Genomic DNA, 15,927 nt, shown 5'->3' with positions numbered 1-15,927 from the left:
TCCCCCCCCCGTCAGCTCCTTTCCGTCGTGTTTGTGCAGAGGTTTAACAGCTCTGCTTCTGTCCCTCGCCGCTCTCAGCAGTGTTTGCCAAGCCATTGCAAAGGGTTCATGTAAATTCACATGTAGGGAGAGGGGGGTTTGGGTTGAAGATGTCATGAAGTTCTGGGGAGCCCTGAAGTCACCGAGGTTACACGCACAGCATGGACTGCACCCTCAGCCTGACCTGGTATGGACTACAGAGAAGTATTCCAGCAGTCACTATTGCACAGCCGTGGGCCATGGCTCTGGGATAATGAGCACTATAGCTACACACTGATGCTGTGTCTCTGCCAGCAGAACACATACACTCCAGGCAGTTACAAGACAGGATCTCACCCGTCTGCACCCTCACCCTGACCTAAGATGCAGTCAGGAGCACACTGAGGGCTAGCAGAGTCAACGAGGGCCTACTGCTATACATGATGTTAGGAATGTCCATCCATTTGAGCTAGAAATCGAGCAAGCACCATCAGAGCCAAGAGAGCCCAGCAGTAGGCATCACCCACCTCTGCCTGCAGCTCAATTAAACCTCCCCGGTTGTCACTGCCCTTTGATGTGCTAACTAGTGCCTAACTGTGTTGAATTTGCCACAAAGCAGGCGGAAACACACAAACCAAATACACAATAATGAAAGGCATTATTGTTAAATTACGAGGAGATAACGCAATCAACACCTCGGCAAGGAGAGATGCTGACTGGCACTGCTCAAAGGATCTCCAAGAAGTTCATTTAACACGTCCCAACTGTCCTTCCTTCCACCCTTGAATTCACTCCTAGATAGGCAACTGCCACCGAAAGGAAACAGCAGCTGCCACAAGCCTTTTCACAAGAACATCTAACGACACCAACTAGCAGCAAACAGAGCAATCACTGCATTTGGTGACTACAGAGTCACCGGGCAGAACACCTGGTTCCACTGCAGGAGTCCAAGTGCAAATCAAGAAAGCTTTCCTATGTAAAAGTTGGTATTTGGAGTGTAAGGTGAGATGGCATTTTTTAGGAGATTTATCATTGCATAGAGGGAAGGGTAAAAAAAAGAAAAACAAAAAACAAAACGAGAAAAGGAAAACGCTGAAGACCTACCGGATGGTTCTGGAAAGCTCACGCCTGCACCCAAACTCCAGCACCTCTCCTAATGCAGAGCAATGGGTGCAGGCGGGCAAAGGGCCTGGCTCTGCAGGGCAAAAAGCAAGAACTGCTGCTTGCAGTCCCAGCCTAAGCCACTAACCTGTAGCGCCTCAGTGAGAAGGAATAGTGAATGCTTAATCAGCAACACAACCAAGCTATATAGGGGAGAAAAGAGAAGCAGATCCAGAGGGAAATACATATATACCTCTCCTTCAAGCTCGCTTTTTACTGAAGAAGCTGCAAAAGCTCCAGTCCACTTCAGAACACAAACACTGACACTGAAATTCAGAGCCCTGAGTCGCTTCCAGCAGGGAAAATATACTGACCGCAGTCTGTTTGGAGGTCAAACAAAATCAATAGCTTTTCTCTCCAGTCTGTCTCTAAACTGAGCTTCTTTCAAAGACATCCAGAGAAAATGGATCATCTTTTGTTGTTGTGTGTGGTTTGGGGTTGGGCTTTTTTTGTTTTGTTTTGTTTTAAGTGGTCAAACAGTCACACAAGCCTAAGAAGCTCCTTCCTCCCTCAGCACACTGAAAGGATTGTATAGAGGTCAAAACCGCCATCAGTTTTACTACACAATAGATGAGTTATCCAACTCTCGGGGAGGAAACCAAGCTGGAAGCTGCTTAACGCTTGGTAAGAGAGGAAAAAATAAATCAATGCATTTGCTTGATCAGGGTATGTTTAAAGCTGGTTGTCAATTAGTTCAACACAGTTTGCTGTTAAAGAGCACAACAATTTAGCCCCAGGAGCTGAAATTTGCAGCGTTTCCTCAGATTCCTCCTGCTGAGAGACTGATATTGGTTTCAGCCAGGTCAGACACGGAGGAGCAGGGCTGGGGCAGAAAGTCACAACCACAGAGCAGGGTTTGGTGAAAGGAGGCCTGGAAGCGGGTATGCAGGGCTGGAGTCTCAGGTCTGGAGCCTGGGGAGCAATTTGCAGAGGCGCAGGCCAAGAGATCTCCTCCTCTGCCTTTCCTCTCCATTCAGAGTACACAGTAAGCTGGTTTAATGCTCAGAAAGGAGAAAGGATAACACATACTGGTCATTGCACTGGTCCAAGAGATGCCCCTCCACTACACAGTGCAGACCTCTGAAGAAACCACAGGTGCCCTTGTGCAGAGAGGTGTTGCCTTAACAAATGCTAGTCACTCCAAAATGAGGGAAGGGGAAGAAGGACTGGCATGGCAGTATGGGAAATTTTGCCTACATCTAATTTTTTAGACTACAAATTCTTCAAAATTTCAATACAAAATCACAAGGAGGAAAGGGAGAGACAGGCCACCACCAGACACTTCCTAAGGATCCCAGTGCATCCAGAGAACCACTGCCTTCAAAGCAACTGGTCACTGACAACCTTAAGTGCCAGGTCTGAGTGTTGAAAGACACTCACCAAATCACAAAATAACACAAGCTGGAAAAGATTGCTGGAGGTCATCTGGCCTAGCCCACTGCCCAGAGCAGGACCACACTAATCCATCATTCCTTAGCTGTGCTCAGCTCCACTGCAGAAGGTCGCTCTTCCCAAGAAAGCTGACATCCTCGTCTTGAATTAAGGAACGCACTGTTATTCTGCCAGAGGAACAGGCACACCTCGAGCTGCCTTGAGATCAGCAGCACTGAAACTGCCCATGGCTGATTCATATTTGCTTAACAGGCAGCAGAAAGGTATTAATGTCCACTCTACATCGACAACCCCCATGCGCACAGCTCCTGCTACCTCCAGTTTGTCACTCTGGAGGCTGAGGTTTACCCCTTGCACACATCTCTCTCCTCACTGCGTGCCTCCACACTGCAGAACTGATGTCAGGTGTACTCCCACACCGCTGACTTTTGCTCTTGTCAGTATCTATTCTAGGTATATCAGAGCTGCTGTATGCCTTACAAGATTTGTTTTTGCCTGCTGCACGCACACAGCTCGCCAGCCCCACAGCTACATGGAACCTGACTCATCCGCTGAGCTGCACACACATATGCTGCAGGAAGAAAGCTTTGTTCCACCAGTGCTGTAAAGGGCACTTCATTTCCAAGTAAACACATTCAGCATCTTTTAATTAGGATCTTAGCTCCTTCTTATGCCCACATGAGTTTAATAGTTCCGGCACCAGAAAACCCTGGCAAAGCACAAAATGGCTTATGGCAATTGTGACCATCAGATGTTCACACAAACTCATTCTGTTTGCAAGAACAGACAAGGTTTCCAGCTAGAAACTCAACTGCAGTTTCTTTGCTATGTTTTTCAGCTCCCCTCCTCCAGTCCTCCCAGGTGGATCAATTTACCCAGTGATCATCCAGCTTTTATGTTTACGTGTTAGCACCCCCAAATTAGTAGGTGTAAAGTCAATATCCTTTGGTCTATTTGCTCCTAACAAGCCACCGGTTAAAAATTCAACTTGAAAAAAGAGTCAGGAATGCAGATGCAGAAACAAATGAAATAAAGGCAAGAATCACTGCTGATCAAATGTCTCGCAAAGACAAGGGGCTGGGCTGGCCATGCAGCACCGTACTATTGTCACCAGCTAAAACCTAACAGCTTTGATTTGCCTCCCACTGGCTAAAATGGTTTGAAATGCAAGGTCTTAACAAAGGTGCAAGACACAAGAGGAACGGGAGGCACTGCTGGGATCTTAATCTCCTTTCGGTCTCACGGGGAGCTTCAGGAACGGCTCTGCTGAAGTCAGTGGAGTTTCGTGACCGCAGGCAAGAAGGAAACCAGGCCTCGGCTGCAACAGAGATCCAACTCTGTGACCCCTCCAGCTCCACACAGCAGCAGAGATTTTGCTTAGGATTTATCCTAAGTTAGAAGGCAAAATGTTTAGCTCCTGGAACCTGAGACGACGTCACTGATAAGACCATCTTTCAGCAGCTGAGATCACCCACTGCCTTGACACAACCTGTGATTCAAAACCCGGAACCCAGAGCTCTGCTAGTAACAGGGATTCTGTGGTAAGGATGCTCCTCACCTCTGTCCCACACAGGAGGAGCCACAGACACAGTGAGGGCATCATGACCATCCCTGGCCAAGCACTGAAGCCATTTAGACATTACTTTTCCACTGTTTAGATTTAGCTGGTATTTATATGCCACTCGATACTTAGCTCTTCCATGCTGCTTCTCTGTACCATCATAGATTTTTCAGTGCTTCAGTGCCTGCAGGTGATCTGCTGCTGGAGATCCCCCTCCTTTATCTGTTTGTCTGCTTCCTCTCCTGACTTTCCTTGACAAAGCACTTGAGAACTATCGGTATAAGTTGAACCACGCCAGCCACATCAGCAAGAAAGTCTGCATCCCAAGTGCATTTCACCATATGCTCCAGCATCAAGCATGACGAATTTCAGCTTGTGTCACTGCCATCCATGTGCAACACCCACTGCTCCTCCATTACACGACACAGTTCTTCGATGGAGAACAGAAGCAGAGGAGCAGTGCCAGAGGACGAGGCCTCCTCTACACCACATTACCTGGGGCAGATCCTTCCAGCCAGCACAGCTGCCATCCAGTTGTGATCACTGAGAAGCTGCTTGTTGGAGCGGACCCAACACTCACTACTGCTACAAGAAGGCTGGACTGCAGAAGATGGCAGGATTTGCTCTCATTGCTTTGGTTAGAAAGGCGCCTTTTTTGGCAGCTGCAAACGTGAGAAGTCTTGCAAGCAGTCATTTCAGATCTCAGATATGAGGGTAAAATAAATTTGAGTGTTACCAAGCGATGCTTCAAACTCAGTCGCTCCAGGCAGCATAAGCAAAAGAGAGGCACTAAAGTGACTACAACATCAGGGATACAAAGCTCAGGAGACATTTCGAAGCTCTCAGCTTCTATGTTACTATAAAAGCCTGAATTGTCTCTTATGGGCATTCTGAAAACACTTAAAATTCAGTAGGGACAGAAGCATGTACTACTCACTGCTGGCACAGCTCATTAAGAAAGATGCTCACCCAGTGCAGCCATGCGACCATCAACCTCCAACCTCAACACTCCTCTGTTCCTCACAATAAGAAAAAAAAGAGAGTTTTTTTTAAAGGGCCTTCTCATTCCCTTTGCTTCCAGCTCGCCTTCCCGTCTTGCAAGAGCTGAGGAGACCGCAGACGCTCTACACGTTTTCTCCTCTGCATCCCACTGGCAGGCAGTCTGGAAAATGCCAGTATTGGAACGGTCTGAATTCAGCGGTTTCTGAATGCTGATCGGACACTATTTCGTTCAAGCCACAGATAGTCATTTTTGGGGGGTATTTTCAGCTCCCTTTTCGGACTCTTCCAGATTTCCAAGCGTCATGCATCAGCAATTTCTCCTCTTCAGAGCTTCATATTTTTCACCTTTCTGCCGAGCCCAAGGCTCCGTGCAGGCTCGCAGGGGACAGGGCCCTTCCCTGCTCTTCCAGACGGTCACGCAATGCTACTGGCATGGCGAATGTTTGCTGTGCTCCACCTCACAACGGCGGAAATTCCTAACTATCTGGTTTGTGGAAGAGCCGAGGTAAAACCTGAGCAATTAAAATGCCTTAGGTTTTATAAAGCCCAACACCTTTCCTGAAGAAACTCAAACCTGAAAACAAGAACGTCCTCGTAGCACCTGAAAACGCTAAGTAAACAGTTCTAATCAGGCTACCAGTCCCCACTGCTACTATCTCTTCAACACCTCTCCAGTCATAATGCCATCATCCTTATGGCAAATCCGCACGGTGTGTTGCAGCTTTCGTGTTGGAGATGAAGGAGGGATGCCCAAGGATGTTAAGGATGAAATCTGTGCTGCATTGTTGCACATGAGAGTCAAGGTTTTTCCCTCTGCTGCCTGGAGGCCCCGGCCTGAGCAGCCCAGCACTTTACGTGGGCAGGCTGCAAGCAGTAGGCATGCCCCAGCTGAGCAACTCAGCCACCACTGCTGATATTACACTACTGGCAAAGCAAGCTGCTGCATTTAGGTTTCCCAAACAGTACCCTAGCAAGGTACATGTTATCTGCAAGCAGAACTGTGCTCATCACACTCCAAGGTTTCATTTATCATCCTCTCTTTAATTAGAACACTCTCGTTGAATTTAGTGACATTTTTTCTCTCCTCCAAACATTTCTTATGAAGGACAAATCTCACCATCCACTTGACAGCACACGGAGTACGTAGATGGAAGACAAAAAATTCTACAAGTTGATGCTTTTCACAAGGTCCCACCCCTTCCCAAAGTAAAAGCAATTTTAAAAGCCTTTCAGAAATGCTAACTAGCCTGCTCTCTGGGTGCTTTTAATTGGGTTCCAAGAATCAACTTGAATTCACGACTGTCTTCATGCTTAGATATGAGAAAAAGATGGCAGAAAGCACACTGCAGTGTTTGGTGAGGGACATTAAAATACAACAACTAAAACCAACTCAGGAGGGGTTTCCTCAGCATTTCTGTGTACGCACTCATGGCCTAGAAATATTTAAAATTATGCAAACATATTCTAGGACTTCATCTTCCAATAACTATGTGGCACCCCCATGTATAAATTCTGGATAGAAGTAATTTTTGCACTAATATCCTTAGTGCCTCTTTCCCATCCTGGAAAAGAAAGGGAAGCCCCAACTTTTTTCTGTGTTATTTCATCACACAGAAGAACATTTAGGAAAGCAGCTGCTCAAGCTTCATGGGAAAGAAATATAATCACGGCGAGGCAGGAACAGATAATATCATATTGACCTGTCTTCAGGGTCTGGCATTCACATTTTCATAAAGTGCCTAGGAAGATAAATCACTATACTAATAATATTTGTATTGATTATCTAAACTGAAGCAGCAATCGACTCCATTGTCTCACTTCCTCTTAAATTGCTCACAGATGGGATCCTATTTCCTATTCTGCATTTCTAATGGGAACACTTAAATCACAGCACAGGATTATACACACACACAAACTGTTAACAAAAACCCCCTTACAACTTGCATGGAGATAAAGATTTTTCATTCTGTAGCTCTCTTTCCACTCTGCATAGAAATTAAAAATGACAAACGATCAGCAGACCTTTGTATTACTTCTCCTGGTGGCGTCTGAGCACCTAATATTTACTGACAGGCAGGCGCAGGCTTTCCAGACATCAGTCGGTGATGATGGGGGCCTGGAGTTCAGACACAGAGCTAAGAGGTGATTCCTTTCTCCCTGCAAGCAAAGGCCCTTGAAAATATCCCAGTATCCAAAACAGGGAAATCATCAGAGGGAAACAAATAACAGGTTCTGCTGGAAGGGCTCCGGCAGGTACTTACACCAAACAGGGATGGCCGAACGTCAGGTGTGGAACTGGGCCACAGTGGGAGTTTGGGATGGCAGCTACCAAAAAACAGAAGTTTAGGGCAAAAAAAACAAAAAAACCCACGCGTTAGTTGAAATAGATTTGTGACAGATCAAAGAGCAAAAGGTTTGGATTCTTTTTTCTCCCCCCCAAACATCACATTTTGCCTGAGCAGAGCTTTCTGGCACAGACGCAGAACTCAGCAGTTAAAAAAAAAAAAAGTCTCAGATGTACAGATGGTTTGTATAAGATGATTACAACATATTTCACGTGGCTGCTGAACCTTTCAGAGTCAACTGGAAGGTGATGGCAGCCGAGCCCCCTCACTGCACGGGGAAGCCTGGGAGGTCCGGCCCAGCGCCGTGCCCGGGGCTGCACAAAGCCGCGCTGCTCCCCGCACCTGCGGCCAGGGCAGGGCTGCATCCAGCCCAGCGCACGGCCCGGCTGCACGGGCAGGCGTTCCGAGGGAAAAAACAGCCATAATAAAGCCTGCAAGATGTTGGGCAAGAGGGGGGAAAAAAGCGAGACGCAACGCAGCAGCTGGACAGCGAAGGCTTCTCAGGCTGAGGCCAATCACCAGGATCCGTACGACTGTACAGCTGCCATGGTGAATGATCAGCGCTTACGCTGAGGTCAGCTCTGCCCTCGGGCTAAGTAAGTGAAAATAAATGGTTGAGAAGATAAAAGGTCTTTTAAAAAAATTATTTGTCTTGTTGTCATGTCAAAACTGTAATGGGAAGAGACGGGAGGCAGCAATATGTAGTTTAAATAGGAAACAGCCACGCTGATGGCTCGGCTGACTAAATTACAAGGCGAAGCGCGGTGCAGTCAGGCTCGCTGGCTGATCTGCGCAGGGCTGGACAGGTCCTTGTGCACATACCTGGTTCCTGGGACGAGAAGCAGGTTTCTGAATGCAGAGCTTGTGGAAATACAGCTGTATTTAACAAGCTGCAGCCACTACTTGGGCTACACCTGCCATCTTTCTCGCAGGTTAATTCCGTGCCTTCCAGCCACAACGAGTTCAGTTTTCCTTCCTGACCTTCCCGAGGGGATCAAAATTGATTTTAATTATTCCAGGAAGGGAAAGGGTTAATCAGTTTTCCCAAGGCAGCTTGCTGTTAAGGTGCCAGAAATACTGAGGGGAAAGAATGACTTGCTAAGGATGGGACAATGGCGCTGGTATTTTGCATTTGTTTCCAGGCTTTGAGATAGAACAAATGGGAGTCATTAGTGAAATGAGTTTAGGGAGTTCTAAATTAGCTGTCAAGCTGCCAAACCCGAAGAAGTGCTATGTCAGCTCATTAATTCTGGAGAGCGCAGGATTACCCAAACCTAGGAAGGAATCCTGCAAAATTTCGAGTCAATTAAAGGAGGCTATTTTGCTATAATAATATTTTCCGCACATATTACACCTCCTCATGGAACAGAGCCCATTTCTACCACAAATGAAATCTCTGGCGGGATGGAGCGTGGCTTATGTCTAGACAGCTGTAATGTGCTCTCCATGGGCTCGTCCACTGGCATCTCTGGGAAGCTCCGGCTAGAGCAGCAGTGGGACAGCTGGCTGTGTGCACACCACCAGGCAGGGTGACCCTGGGATGGAGGCACCCACCTCCACCAGCACTTGGCTTCCCCTGTACGCTTGTAGCTGCCAACTGCAACTTTCAGAGCTTGAGAGCTGACCAAAAAAGGACACGTGCGTGGAGCATGTGTTAGCACCAACACCTGTGATACATCCAGTTTCATCATGCACGACACCTCTTGACTTTGCTTTCCTTCTTGGGCTGCCTGATCCCAGATTTTCTGACCCTGTAAGCAAACACATGCTTTGTACGTCTTCGAAAACCTGTTCTGGGAGTGTTTGTTGAGTCCTGAGCTTAACGCCACCGAGACCAGAGGGAGTTCTCAAGGGCACCTTGCTGGAACTGGGCAGCCAAGAACACTGAGAGCCAACAGGATGCCAGGAAGGAGAGAAAGCACAGCTACGTGCTGTGCCCCTTGTGTGGAACATCCTCGGAGAAAGCCTCCCACCTTACAAACTACAAGAGATTTCTTTACCTGGGATAGACCCAGCGTTGGCTAACTAATAATCCACCTTCATATGTCACATCCTTGCCTCATGGTCAGCCAAGTACTCGCCATAAATAAAAACTAACTCCCCATGGAGTTAGTGGAGGGTGAGCTCAAACACCCCACAAATGTCCGTCACATCTGTCTGCATGTCTGTCACTGTGCTTTGCCTGTGCTTTGCCCCTCAGGACAATGGTAGACACTTTAAAACAAAAATCACATGGCTGTGAAATACAAATGAGGCAAAAAATGCCTTCACCCAACCAAGAGAGCTCTCTCACCAACTGCACCGGACACAAAGATAGCGAACAAACAGGATAGAATGTCTTCTGCCTTTTGTGAAATGAAAATAAATGAAAGGATCTAAGGTTTCAGGTCACTGATCCCTCTCTTCCCTATCTGTACCATTTATCGGAGGTAGAATATAAAGGTTCCAGGTCCTTTTCTTTTTTTGTCAGCACTTTAATGGTTGTTTTTTCTCCTTCCCCCTTTCATTTTCTGAATGAAAGGACCACTTAGGAACCTGTAAAGTAATAATAAGCTTATAGAAGGAATATTGTTTTTCTGAGCCAGTGCAAACTATTCCGAATAGGTCGAGGAGATTAAAGTAAACCTGCAATCTGTAAATAGATCAGCCTTTTAATTAGTTTATAGTCTGCGAAGAGATAATATTTTGCTCACATAGATCCTTCTGTTATCTGAAAGATCTCAGAGCACTTTAGGAACATCAATTAAGCCTTTTTAAAAAAAAAAAAAACAACCCACAACCTTGGGAGATAGGTAAGTGTATTTAGATTAATTAGTAGCTGTGAGCAGCAGGCATTATTATTAGATTTAATTTAGTCCAATAATTGACTTATCTGTTAATGGATTCTAATTCATCTGAGAAAGGACCAAATCTATCTGATTAAAAGGTTTACATCGACTCAATTAATTCTATTAACTGACTTAATTTGCCATTTAATAATTCCACATATGGGGCCAGATCTTGGCCCTGAACAACACATAAACCTAACATCACATACCCAAATTATCACGCCAATAAAACTGTGCATCACAGAGTTGCATTTTTCCTCATTTGTGGGACATGGAGGCCCAGATAAAACATTTGAGGGGCCCTTCCTCACGCTGGATTTCTCCTGGCCCTGCAGATCGCTCTCTTGCTGCTTGTCATTTAGCTGTACTTGTGATGGCTGCCTGGAAACGAGCAATTCACTGCCTGAGATTTGTCACTTCCCCTCTTTTCTGGGCATTCTCTTCAACCAAGAGGTGAGAAGTTTTACAGAAGTCAATAAAACCTTGCAATAAAACTAACCAACTCTCCATTCCTTCAAAGGCAGAATAACCCTCACATGCCAGCCATTTGGAAGCTGTATATGTGCAAAAAAATAAAAGGCCTCTCTTCAATTGGACACACTGTTCTTTAACCAGTTGTAAAAGTATGGGAGGAGGGGGAAAAGAGGTGCTAAAATGTTACTGCCTCCCCAACCTTAAAATTGACTAGTGCTTATCGTTCATGATGCGTGTTACAGACCACAGCCATGGTCTCTGTCTCAACAGAGTCATCCCTGCTCCCCACACCAAGTCTGAGCTGCCCTGCCCTTGCCTAATATTACCACCTTTTAATGGGACCGAGTTCGTGGAAGGACACAGCATCATTTTGAAAAGCCAAGAAAACAGCTTCTTGCCCCCTGCACACTCCACCTCCTAACCTCTGATAAGCCTCCTGCTCCCAGCCCGGACACCCTGCAGCAGTGAGTCTTTGAGCTGGAAGCACACTCGGTAACACTCACACCTCACAGCTTTCCAATCTGGCACCTCTTTGCATGGCCTGTACTTGTGCCTGAGCGGATACAACTGTCCCCAATGACTGCAGAGCTGGAGCCCAGCAGAGGCGTTCTGAGATAGCCCTGCCCGTGTTTGAAATGCTGTTCAGGAAGGAGTAGGCAGGAGAACGCAGGGCTGGAGCCAGCTCACGTTCCACCTCCACAGGCACCTTTTCCCACATCTGTTGCCTTTTCTCAGATATTGGCTTCTGCTCGTCCTCTCAAAGCCTTCCCTGGGCTGACACTCAGCCTCTGTAATCCTTCCAACATCAATTCACATCACCTCCACCATGATCTCGCCTTTCCGTGGGGACTGGGTTAAGACAGGGGAAAAGCTGTGGGAGACTGCCTCGTCTGCAGCCAAGAAAAGAAGTGGGAACCAGGCACTCCCAAATGCTAAGCTCTGACTCACTGTGCCAACTTAAAGGCAGGAAAAAGAGGAAAGAAGAGAAAAAGGGCAGTAGGAAAAACAGCCATCTGCTGCCTAAGAGGGTAAGGTGTCCTCCTTCAGAGGCAGATCTGACCAGCAGCACTGAGATTTGGATCAAAAGTTCACAACTGTTCAGATCTCCGGACCTGGTTTAAGCCTCTCTCTGGTCTCGATCAAAGGTTACTCCATAATAATGCCTCTGGGGGAGGGGTTCCCAGCACATAATGAATTCTGTGTCATTGCCTTTGTATCCAGTTTTGGCTGTAACACAGATGGTTCTCACTTCAGTAACTCTGACATCTCTCCCCCCTTCATTATCACAGCTAGGAGCTCTGCATGGCCACATCCTGGACCTTCATGCCCCACCTCACTGTCTACCCGATTATCATGCTCTAAGTGTTCCTGTGCCAGGCAAGATGATGAACAGATTTCCATAACCTTTCAGCATAGCTAGAAATGGGAAGGCTTTGCAGCTTGACACATCAAGGAGTTTTATTAGTAGGAGAGGGGGAGGGAGCAGGCAGGGGTGTTAGCAAATGGCCTCAGTGGTCAGAGCACGTCGGGTTTTTAGAGGGATTCCAGCAACCGGAAGAGTGGATTTGGTGGCAAGCAGTGATGCGCACACCACAGAGCTCCTCAGACTGGAAATGTAAGGCTCTGTGATTGTGCAGCTTCTCCACTGGTCACAAGCACTCTCCTGCACTAGGATTTGTTGTTCAGACATTATTGTATATGTATGAAGGGGACAAGATGGGCTTTGACACATAAATTAGCACTTGTCAGCTGCTCACGGGCACACTTCCCTGCTGCACCCCACTGTAAATGCTGCCTTCTTTCACAGAGAAGAAAACTGCATCACGTTACCTGACATTCACTGCAGGCAAGAGCGCTTCCTGGGACGCCAGCAGCTAACACACAGTGATTAGTTTACATATCAAACCTTAAGAGGATGAATGCAATAAAATGACACAATAATTAGCAGCCACGTGGCACTTTGCACTGCTGTTTCATCTGGACATTTTGGAATGACAAAGGAAAACACTGATGAACCCACAGGGCAGGGCTTTTTCTGAGCGACGGTTGAGTCGGCGGACAGCCTTGGGGGTTCATTTCACAACAGCCAGGTACCTTTGAGCTAACACCTCCAGTGGCACAACTACACATTTCTGCCACAGCAGATGATCTCTGGAGGTCCCTTCCACCCCCTACAATTCTGTGATTCTGTAACGAAAGGGGCACAGAATTGTAGGGGTTGGAAGGGGCCTCCAGAGATCAAGTCCAACCCCCTGCCAAAGCAAGCAAAATGATGACCATGGACGGTACGTCAACTTGTCCGAAGGCCGCTGATGGAATAACAGTTCTCACATTTTGACCCGCACTCCATCTGAGACGAATCGTACCCCACCTCCACCTCTGCTGCACGTGAGGTGAACCTCATGTGAACGTGCATGCTGGCTGACACATCTGCACACACACACAGCAACACCTGTGGACTGTGTGTCCGTAAGGGAAAAAGGGCCATTTCTCAAAACAGCCCTAAAACCCTTCCAGCAACCGTGAATCAGGCCTAAAAAAAGTCAAGCAAAAGTGCCTCTGCCAAAGCCATCTCCCAGTGTACAAAGACGAGGAAATTTTTTTATAGTTCAGTCTCCAGCCAGCACTTCTATCATGATGCTTGTATGCAGATCAAGATGGAAATTACTGAATGCACTGCCAGCCTGTGTAAGTTATTTGTGCCCCTGTAGGATCTACGTGCCTCAGGATTCAGCTTAAGCACTCTTAAAGCTCTGAAGTCTGCTTAATTTCAGCTCAAACCAAACACTCTCCTCTAGAAAGATGAAAGGATGCTTCACTCAAGCACTGGGATTCTTCCACCCCTCAAGCTCAGTTCACAACCACAGTTTCCAAGTCACTAAGCCAAGGGCCACAGTTCATAAGGAAAGAACATCCTAAGTGACCAACTTTGATATCACATAAATAACACGAGGAAAGCTGTACGCTCACCTGCTAGGCAGAGAAAGGTTTTTGTCTTCAAGCACCATCATGCTCTCAGAAACAGGGGCACTCCAGTACCACGGGTTGGAACAGCCCGCAGCTGGGAGCTGGGCTGACAGCCCACTGTAACGCAGCAAATTCCACGTTCTTAATCTGAAAAGGTTGTTTTTTTTTTTCTCCCTGTGATCCTCTGCATTTTATTGCTCTTCTCATTTTTCTCCCACGAGGTTCTCAGGCCAACACAGTGAATTAAAGCTTTTGAACTGAAGTCTGGGGGATCCCAGTAAATATTCTTACCATATTTATCTCCGTCTTCTCCTTTGGCGCTGATCCTCCTGCCCAGCACTTGGATGTGCTTCCCGCTTGTCCTGCTGTACAGCTGATAGAGCCGGAGCTGCTTCCTGCTCACGTCGTCTCTTGCTCGTGTTTGGTTCTCCACGTGTATCCGAAAATCTACATTCTCCTCGGCAACAAACATCTGAAAGTGGTGGGGAGGGAAAAAGAAAAGAGAACAGACTATGAAACAAAATAAGCATCTCAGATAGAAAGATTACACATCAACCTGCCAAAGGGCACATGGCGCAAGATGACTGGGATTTGGCTGGCCTTCATCTGACAGCCGAGCCCGTGGTATCAGGCACTCAAAATGTAATTCTACCCAGAGCTGGCTCTAGAGAGTAAGCCAAACCTGAGTTTTTACAATCAAACTGTGCGTGAGGGGGTGGTTGAGTAAAAACTTCTGCTCGGTCCTGCTTTGATTTAATCCTGGTCAACCAGGCTGGCCATAAATTAGGCTCGCTTTTGCATATTCATAGCCTCTACCAAGCTACGTGGACATGTATAGGAGAAAGGGGATTGGCACTTCAATTTCAGAGAATTTGTGCTTCAACTTCAGCAACTGCGTGGATTAATGGCAGGGAAGAAGTCAAGGGAAAAACCTATTTATGCTGACGTTAGCGAACTGTATTCTAGCTACAGACAGGCATAAAATCTAGAAAGATAAATGTGTCGTGTATTTGTGGGCTCTCTTCAGCACAGATTTGTTGCCTGCTTGGCTTTAAGTGAAGCCTGCTCATTGCTGACTGTCTATTGCTGCATCTCTGTCCAGCCCAACCTGGGGAGGGATCACTTGGAGCAAGCAGTAAGAGCACAACTGATGTGTCCAGCTGACAGGCCATTACCAGCAGGGTTCCGGGCGCTTCAGCCTCTGCCTCTGTTTTTTCTGGCCAATGGATTAAATTAACCTTAGTTAACTACAGCCTCAAAACATTACCAGAAACTTTCTCAGTCACATCTGCCTTTCTCTGGTATATTGTTTCCAATCTTAACTTACGGTTCCCAAGAAACACTGAAACAGGATTCCTGCTTTTGCTTCCAGACCCATCCTGGCTTGCCCAAGGTCAGAGGAGGAGGCAACCAAGATGCTCTTAAGAAGGCCCTCCCAGCTGGGAGGCCCAACAGCACACAGCCAAAAGCAATTCATGCTCAAACAGCACAAAAGAGAACGCTCCACAATCTGACCCTCAGAGCTTCTGCACTGCGTCCATGCTGCCCATACACATCTAACCAATGGATTATATTTTGGTGGCAGACTCCCATCACAGTACAGTAAACCACTCAGACACCAAAAGCAGCAGAAGATGATTGAGCAGCACCCAAAAGGCACTGCTGCACAGCAGGTGATTTTTAATTTGACCACAACAAATAATGGTCAAAGCGAACCTGTTGACAAGCTCTAATGCTGTGCACCATTTGCATGTAAGAAACGAACTCCACCACAAAATAAGAATCACATGGGAATTTCATGAAGCCTAGTTTGGAACTGGCAAAGGAATGGCACTTACTCCCAGCAGAGCTACAGCTTCGGTTCCTAACACATTCCAGCTACAGCATGCTTGCCCTTCCTGCCTGAAAGCAACGATATTCTGATATATTAGGGTGTGGATGAAGCTGGCAACGCAAATGAAAAGGGGTCAATAAATCCTTGTACAGGTCCATTCTGGGCTCAAACACATAAGAGCGAGAGGGGAGCAAGTGGCCAAGGCAGACAGAACAGTTTCACTTAATTCTCCTGCATCTGTCGTCTCACACCAGCGCATACTTTGAAGCCAAGTAGTCAAATACTCCCTGAACATCGAAACCTCAAAAGAACTTTTTAGCTTTTCCAATTATCAAGTAGACACAC

The 15,927-nt window shown here is 46.9% G+C and overlaps 1 protein-coding gene across 2 annotated transcripts in view; it reads right to left on the bottom strand.

Annotated features, from left to right (window-relative positions):
* FGF18 (fibroblast growth factor 18) overlaps positions 1-15,927 on the bottom strand; it is a 65,538-nt gene that overhangs the window by 28,789 nt on the left and 20,822 nt on the right. For both annotated transcript variants that reach the window (XM_052684944.1, XM_052684945.1), the window contains one exon: positions 14,040-14,220. In XM_052684944.1, the coding sequence (XP_052540904.1) occupies positions 14,040-14,220 (181 nt within the window). The remainder of the gene's footprint in view (positions 1-14,039; positions 14,221-15,927) is intronic.

This window comes from Tympanuchus pallidicinctus, unplaced genomic scaffold (assembly GCF_026119805.1).
Source record: "Tympanuchus pallidicinctus isolate F22 unplaced genomic scaffold, pur_lepc_1.0 scaffold21, whole genome shotgun sequence".
NCBI lineage: Eukaryota > Metazoa > Chordata > Aves > Galliformes > Phasianidae > Tympanuchus > Tympanuchus pallidicinctus.
Note: the sequence above shows the minus strand (reverse complement) of the source record. Positions and strands in the feature narration are given on the sequence as shown.